The 8,140-nt window shown below is 73.5% G+C and overlaps 1 protein-coding gene across 1 annotated transcript; it reads right to left on the reverse strand.

The window, feature by feature from the left end:
• Positions 1 to 1,485: 1,485 nt before the first annotated feature.
• B3GNT3 (UDP-GlcNAc:betaGal beta-1,3-N-acetylglucosaminyltransferase 3) lies at positions 1,486 to 7,736 on the reverse strand. Its single transcript, XM_058292815.2, is given in 6 exon segments — positions 1,486 to 1,587; positions 1,589 to 2,101; positions 3,524 to 3,586; positions 3,588 to 4,684; positions 5,145 to 5,203; positions 7,689 to 7,736. Coding segments are annotated over 4 exon segments (1,116 nt in total). The 5' UTR covers positions 4,089 to 4,684; positions 5,145 to 5,203; positions 7,689 to 7,736; the 3' UTR covers positions 1,486 to 1,548.
• Between the last annotated feature and the right edge of the window lie 404 nt (positions 7,737 to 8,140).

Genomic DNA, 8,140 nt, shown 5'->3' on the forward strand with positions numbered 1-8,140 from the left:
AACGGACACAGAGAGCAGACGACGAAGGGGAAAGGGAGAGAAATAAAATCTAAAATAAAATTAGAATAAAAACAAAAGCAACCATCTCCAGGTCTTCACGCAGTTTTATTCCCTCAGGACCCCTCCCTTCTCCAGACGCCTGCCCGAGGCCGGAGGGGCCGGGGGCCGCGGGGGGCCGTCCCCAGCCCAGCAGCCACGCTGGGGCAGCAGCGCCCGGGCTCCGGAGAGCGCCTCGGTTTTCCAGCGTCCCTCCAGCCGGGAGTCTGCGGAGGATGCTGGAGCACGGTCTGGGCAGTACCAGGTAGGTTTTGAAAGATGTGTAGGAGTTTGCCAGTGGGAATATTCATGCGTCAAACACTCCCTGGTTACAAAGCCACAGTAACCGAAACTTGGTACCGATACAAGGACAGACGTAGAGACGGACCCTGAGCAAGGATCAGAAAGCTGCTAAAAGCAACCAAACAGATAAAAATAACCGAGACCTCTAGAAAAAACCTGAAGAACAACCGAAATGGTAATTTCGACAGACCTGCCCGGCTTTGCTCTCTTCCCAGCTCACCTGGGAGAACGGCCGGCTCCTGCGGGGAGGGCGCTGCCCCTTCCACAGCAGCGCAGGGGCGGGGTCTCTCAGCACACCTGCGCCCTCAGCACACTTGCACGCTCAACACACCTGCGCCCTCAGCACACCTGCGCGCTCAGCACACCTGCGCACTCAGCACACCTGCGCTCTCAGCACACCTTCAAGCTCAGCACACCTGCGCACTCAGCACACCTGCGCCCTCAGCACACCTGCACGCTCAACACACCTGCGCGCTCAGCACACCTGCGCGCTCAGCACACCTGCGCGCTCAGCACACCTGCGCTCTCAGCACACCTTCAAGCTCAGCACACCTGTGCGCTCAGCACACCTGCGCTCTCAGCACACCTGCACGCTCAGCACACCTGCGCACTCAGCACACCTGTGCACTCAGCACACCTGCACGCTCAGCACACCTGTGCACTCAGCACACCTGCGCTCTCAGCATACCTACACGCTCAGCACACCTGCGCACTCAGCACACCCGCGCACTCAGCACACCCGCGCACTCAGCACACCCGCGCGCTCAGCACACCTGCGCTCTCAGCACACCCGCACGCTCAGCACACCCGCGCACTCAGCACACCCGCACGCTCAGCACACCCGCGCACTCAGCACACCCGCGCGCTCAGCACACCCGCGCACTCAGCACGCCTGGGCCCTCAGCATACCTGGGAGCTCAGTACACCTAGGCCCTTAGCACACCTGTGTGCTCGGCATGCCTGCGTGCTCGGCACACCTGGGCGCTCGGCACGCCTGGGCGCTCGGCACACCTGGGCGCTTGGCACGCCTGTGCTCGGCACGCCTGGGCCCTCGGCACACCTGCGCTCGGCACGCCTGGGCCCTCGGCACACCTGCGCTCGGCACGCCTGGGCCCTCGGCACACCTGCGCTCGGCACGCCTGGGCGCTCGGCACACCTGCGCTCGGCACGCTGCGCGCTCAGTACACCCGCGCTCGGCACGCTGCGCGCTCAGTACACCCGCACCTGCTTGCCGCACGCGAGGCGCGGGCCGGCTCAGCGCCTCCCACATGAGCAGCATCTCGTAGGGCAGGAAGCGGTGCACCAGCAGCAGCTCGCGGTAGAAGCAGGGGTCGAACGAGCTCTCGCGCTCGGCGGGGGCGCGCACGCCCGCGGTGCGGATGCCGGCGTGCGAGGCCGGCCGCAGCCCCGCGTGCTCCAGGCACATGCCCAGGAAGACGTCGTCGATGGGGAAGACGTCCAGGGCGCGGGCGGCCCGGGCCACGGCGGCCAGCGTGAAGCGGGACAGCAGGAGGCCGCCGCCCCCGCAGTACGGCGGGTAGCGCTCGGCCCGCGTCACCGCCTGCGGCACGTAGTACTTGCTCTCGGGCGACCGGACGGGACCCACGTTGAGGATCAGGTGTCCCACGAAGAGGTGGCGGTCGGGCTGGTGGTCCTGCAGGTAGGCGACCATGTTGTCCGTGTGCGCGAAGACGTCGTCGTCCCCGCTGAGCAGGAAGCTGGCGTTGGGACACCGCGCCTGCTGCCACTCGAGGAACAGCACCTGCGGGCGGGGCCCAGCCTTGAGGACGGGGCGTCGCCGGGCGGGACCTGCCTCGGCGGTGCGGGGGGTCCGCAGGGACGACGGTCCCCGAGGCACGGGAAAGTGCCCGAAAATTGTCACGTTTACGTTTATTGCAATTCCTTCGCGCTCCGCCTTTAGGTGATTAAGCGTGCCATCGCTCCTGAGCATCTGCCTCTCCCGGCGGGCTGTGCGCTCGCTCGGGCCGGGGGCTGCTCTCCCGCCCTCGGGCCGTTTCCCCAGAACGTGCGGTGGGGCCTGCGCTTGGGAACGCGGCTCCTCGGGCTCCGGGGTCTGGGCGCGGAGACTCAGGGCCCAGTGCTCCCGCCTCCCCCCCTGGGAGAAGACTCCAGAGGCCAGTGGCACAGGAGAGCAGTGGGGACAGTGGGGGGCAGCGGGGGGCAGTGAGGGGCAATGGGGGACAGTGGAGGGGGCAGTGGGGGGGTCAGTGGAGGAGGCAGTGGGGGGCAGCAGGGGGCAGTGGAGGGGGCAGTGGGGGGCAGTGAGGGGCAATGGGGGACAGTGGAGGGGGCAGTGGAGGGGGCAGTGGGGGCAGTGGGGGGCATGGGGGGACAGTGGGGGCAGGAGCGGTGGGGGGCAGTGGGGGGCAGTGGGGGCAGGAGCGGTGGGGGGCAGTGGGGGGCCGTGGGGGGCAGTGGGGGGACAGTGGGGGACAGTGGGGGGCAGCGCGGAGCTGTTGGGGGCAGTGGGTGGCAGTGGGGGCAGGAGCGGTGGGGGGCAGTGGGGGCAGGAGTGGTGGGGGGCAGTGGGGGGACAGTGGGGGACAGTGGGGGGCAGCGGGGGGCAGTGCGGGGCCGTGGGGGACGGTGGGGGACAGTGGGGGGACGTGGGGGGCGGTGGGGGCCGGTGGGGGCCGTGGGGGCCGTGGGGGGCCGTGGGGGCCGTGGGGGGCGGTGGGGGCGGTGGGGGCCGTGGGGGGGCGGTGGGGGCCGGTGGGGGGCAGTGCGGGGCCGTTGGGGGCAGTGCGGGGCCGTGGGGGGCGGTGGGGGCCGGTGGGGGCCGTGGGGGCCGTGGGGGGCCGTGGGGGGGCGGTGGGGGCCGGTGGGGGCCGTGGGGGGCCGTGGGGGCCGTGGGGGGCCGTGGGGGGACAGTGGGAGGCAGTGGGGGCCGGTGGGGGCCGTGGGGGGCAGTGCGGGGCTGTTGGGGGCAGTGCGGGGCAGTGGGGGGACAGTGGGAGGCAGTGGGGGCGGTGGGGGCGGTGGGGGCCGTGGGGGCGGTGGAGGCCGTGGGGGGCAGTGCGGGGCTGTTGGGGGCAGTGCGGGGCAGTGGGGGGACAGTGGGAGGCAGTGGGAGGCAGTGGGGGCGGTGGGGGCCGTGGGGGCCGTGGGGGCCGTGGGGGCCGTGGGGGGCGGTGGGGGCCGTGGGGGCCGTGGGGGGGCGCACCTGCTTGAGCGAGAGGTTGAAGAAGGTGTCGTGGAAGTCCCACTGCAGCACGTCGCCGTGCGCAGCGCGCCTCCAGCGCCAGCAGCCGGTTCACCTTGCGCGCCTCGCGCGGCTCGGCCGCGGTGCCCACGAGGAAGAGGCGGCGCAGCTGCGCGCCCCGCACCTGCCGCTCGCGCCCCCAGGTGCGGCGCACGAGCTCGCGGCGCTCGAGGTGGCGCGGCGCGGACTTGACGGCGAGCAGCAGGAAGGGCGGCGGCGCGCACTTGGCGCGGGGCGCGTCCTGCAGCAGCGCGAAGCGCCGGCAGTGCCGGAACCGCAGGAAGTCCCGCACGCGCCGCGGCAGCTCCGCGAAGCCCGGCTGCTCCGCCGCCGACGCGTTGGCCCCGCAGCGCGCGGCCGGGGGCGCGGGGGGCGCGGGGGGCGCGGCCGAGGGCGCGGGGGGCTCCGGGGGCTCCGTGGGCGCGGGGCGCGGGCAGGCGGGCGGGGCCACGCGCAGGCCCGCGAGGAAGAGGAGGGCGGCGGCGCCCAGGGCGCACAGGCCCGCGCGCGCGCGTTGACCCCGCATGCCGGCAGGTCCTGGCGGTGCCTGCGGAGGAACAACGAGCCGCTGGGGCGCCGAGCCCCGCCCTGGAGGCCCCGCCCCTGGGCGCACCTGGGCAGGTGCCCAGGCGGGCTGAGCCCTGCAGATAAGTCCCCCGCCCACCCCGTCTAGGAGGGACTCCGGGGGGACCCCGAGTCCGAGTGCCCCCAACCTGGAGCTGCCAGCAGTCTCAAAAATGCCCCCCTTCAGCAGCACGTTCCTCCTGCTTCCCTCTTCACTCCCCCCTCCGGGAAGCTCAGAGCACAAGCCCTCTCGTCCTTCCTCGCTCTGCCCCCAGCCCCTCAGAGGCCCCTCCTGCCCTGCACAAGCCAAACTTAGTTCAGGGTCTTCCTTGGAAAACTCCTACTCTTCCTTCAAAACCATCTCAAATGATCCTTCCCTCGTGAAGTCCGCCCTGTTTGGCAACTCTCTCTCGGGTCCTGCCCTAGTCCCGCAGCGCTGGGGGTGTGTGGCTCTGGCTGTCTTCCCAGATGAGGAGCTTGTAGAGGAGGAGGTCTGTGGCTGTGTACCCCGTAAGCTGGACTCGGTTGCCCACCTATAGAGGGGGCCTTGGAGGAAACCTGCCTGAGACAGACCATGGAGGAGGCAAGAACGGCTTGATGTGATCAAGAATAAACGTGAGTTTAACTTTATCTCTGGCAAACTCCTATGCACCCTTCAGAGCCCCAGCTCTATGACCCTTCCTCCTGGAAGTTTGCCTTCCTCACACCAAGCCCTTGGTCCCTTCCCCAAGGATTCCATGTTTGGAAACTGGCGTCTATGCTGTTTCCCAGCCCTGGATGTGATCATCTGTCCAGTGCAGCATGAAAGCGATGGATTAGACCCAAGGCAGGACCTCCCGGCTCATGCGAGGGGCACCGGACACCCCGGGCCCCCGAGAGCACAGACCCTGGAGCCCGACTGCGGGCCTCCCGCCCTGTGGCCTCCCGAGCGGGCCCCCCGCCCGCAGGGGCCCGCGGGCGTCCGGTGGGCACCCGGTCAGCGTCCGCTGAGCGACCCGCGCTGCGGCCCCGCGCTTACCTCGGCCTGTCCTGGGGCGCCTGCGCCGAGCTGGGGTCACCTCGGGCTCCCGACAGCGCCTGAAACAGCGTCCCCGGGCCCCTCAGCCCCCGGCGGGACCCCCGGGGCCGTCGCCCTCGCGCAGGCAGGCGTCCGCCTGGGGCCGTGAGGTGGCCTCTCCCGGCTCCCCGCACGCCCGACCCCGTCCCCGCGCAGCGCCCGGGCCGCTGTGTGCCCCTGGGAAAACAGCTCGGCCTCTCTGAGCCCTGGAGATCGGCAGCAGGGGAATCGGCGCTGAGCGCGGAGGCCAGTTTCTGGGCCCAGTCTGGGCTTCGCACTGGCTGTTCCCTCTGCCGCCATGCTGTTCCCCTGGGGACCCCGCGGGGACAGGAGTGGGGCACGGCCGAGCCCCTCCCCCCCGGGACCCCTCCCCCCAGGGGGCCCCACCCCAGGCCGGCGACCCGGTGACACGGCGTGGGGCGCCCAGGGCCGCGAGGACGCGGCACCTGCTGTGGGTTCCCAGCTCGCGGGGAGGCGCCGCGGCCCGAGGCAGGAAGTGGGGGGGCGCGGTGGGCGCGGGAGACCCCACCTTGGGGCGCCAGCCGGGGCGGGGCGCCGCTTCCCCGGGCCCACGAGGCTGACAACGGGGCGACTGGAGCCGCGGGGAGCCGGCGGGTCCCACAGCTCAACCAGCAGCGGCCGCGCGGCCCCGCAAGCCCCGCACGCGCGCCCCAAAGTCCTGGAAGCGGGGACCGCAAAGGCGCGCGGCCGCCGGCGCTCCCGTCAGCGCGGGGCTGTCACCGAGGGGGACGGCGCGCGACGCGGAGCGGCCACGGGGGGGGCGAGAGACGCAGGCGCCGGGCGGCCCCCCCAAACGCCCCGCCCGCGTCGCCCCGTCGCCTCGGAGCACCTGCTGAGCACCTGCTGTATGCGGGCCCCGAGCGTGGCGCCAGCCCCGGCCCCCACAGCCTCAACAGACGCGGTCGAGGGACGAGGGGCTCGGGGGGAGCCTGGGGGGCGCGTCCCGGGCGGGCGTGGGGCCCGGGGGGGGAGGGCCGAGCACTGGGGGTCCCGGGAGGCGTGCGCAGCAGTGGGGGGGCCGCGCTCGAGGGGCTTCCGTGGGGAGCGAGCCGGGAAGATGCGGACCGCGAGGCCGAGCCCCCCGCTCGCTCGCCGGGGCCTTTGGGGGGACGGGACACCTGTCAGGGAGGGCAGGTGGGGTCCCCCGTCTCACCACGGGCCCCCCGGGTGGCCGCTTGGAAAGCCGGGGGGGGGGGGCGGCGCGACCTTGTGTCCACCCACCCCGCCGGCGGCGGCAGCGCCGCGCTGTCTCGGGGAGCAGATGGCAGCGGGCGGGGGCGCCCTTTGCACCTCGTCCTTCCTCTCCGGCCCGTGGGCCCTGGCGACACGCAGGTGACTCACGGATGAGCGGCGCCCCCGCCCGGAGACGCCCAGGGCGCCCGCGCGCGTCAGGGAGGCTGGGGGGGGGGGGGCTGGCAGGCCCAATTTCCCAGGAGGAAACTGAGGCAGGCGGAGGGGGTGCCGTGCGCCCCAGAGACCCCCCGAGGGGGCCCCCACGCTCTCCAAGCGAGCTGACGGCCGGGCGCCCTCCCGCCATCCGCCCCTCTAGAGGGACGGCTGCGTGAGCCTGCTGTGACGGGTGGGGAAACCGAGGCACGGAGCGTGAGGCAGCCCCGGGGGGCTGGGCTGGTAGTGAGCTCCCCGCCGCGCGGTGAGGTGGGGCCAGGCTCCCGCCAGGAGGGCAGGCGCCCCAAAACCTGGCCGGGGGGGGGGGCGCAGGGGCTGGGCACCTGCCGGGGTCCCCTCGCCGCGGGGGTGGCAGGGTGGCGCGCGGAGGCCACACCTCGCTCTCCTGCGCAGGTGCCAGCCCCCCGGGGGGCCGCCAGCTCCCCCCGCGCATGCGCGCAGGGGCTGCCGCTGGGGAGCCCGAGCCCCCGGGGACCGGGGGGGGGGGGGGGAGCCCAGTTTCCTCCCTGACCCCGGAAACCCAGCCACGTGGAAAGGGGGGGGCACGACATTCTTTTTTACGATCCCGCGACGGCCGCAGGTGGGCGCGCGGGGTCGCCCCCGGCTCAGTTCGTTCCCCCCTCGCCGCCTGCCAGGAGCCCCGCGTGACGGATGGGGAAACTGAGGCCCAGACGCGGAAATCCGCCGGCCCGCGGCCCCCAGGGGCCCGGAATCGGCTAAGCACAGAAGCCTCTGCCGCGGGCGCCCGCGCCACGGCCCGTGCGCGCTCCCTTCTCACAACGGGGAAACTGAGGCACACTCCGAGGTCGTGGGGGGGGTTGGCTGGGGGTCCTCTCCACAGACGGCGGGGGTCCCCGCCCGCCTGGCCCGGAGCCGCCGGCGCCTACTGAGCGCCCCGCGCCCCGCGCCCCTGCGCCCCGCGCCCTGCGCCCCGCGCCCTGCACCCCGCGCCCGCCCACGCCGGGGAGGGGGCGCGGCTGCGGGGTCGCGCCTCGGGGCCCGCGGCCGGACCCAGCTCTGCGGGGCGACCCCCTCCCCGAGTGCGCGGGAGCCCCCAGCCCCCCGAGTTCGCCTCACCGCTCGCTCCCCGCCGGCGAGGTCCCCTGGGCGCGCGGCCCCGCGGCTCGGAGGCAGGGAAGCGCCCTCGCCCGCGCCGCCCCCTTCCCCCCGCCCCTTCCTTCCTCCCCCTCCCGCCCCCTCCTCCGCCCCCTCCCGCCCCCTCCCTTCCTCCCGCCCCCTCCTCCGCCCCCCGCCGCGGGTCCGGGCCCCCCCCAGGCCCAGCAGCTCCTTCCCAGCCCCTGGCACCGCCCCCCCCCGGCCGGGCCCAGCGAGGAAGCAACGCGCGGAGGCGGGGCGCGGGGCGCGCGCGGGGCTCTGCAGGGGGATCGAAAATTCCAGAACCGCGAAGGCCACCCCGCGTGGGCTGCCGGGGAAGGCCCTGGAAGCCCAAACACAGCCCTGAGCTCTGGGGGCGCAAGTCGGGACCCCCCCCCCCCGCGTCCAGACTTGACCCCTATGGGGGGGGCAGG

The sequence above is a fragment of the Dasypus novemcinctus genome, unplaced genomic scaffold, assembly GCF_030445035.2.
Source record: "Dasypus novemcinctus isolate mDasNov1 unplaced genomic scaffold, mDasNov1.1.hap2 scaffold_302, whole genome shotgun sequence".
NCBI classification, from domain to species: domain Eukaryota; kingdom Metazoa; phylum Chordata; class Mammalia; order Cingulata; family Dasypodidae; genus Dasypus; species Dasypus novemcinctus.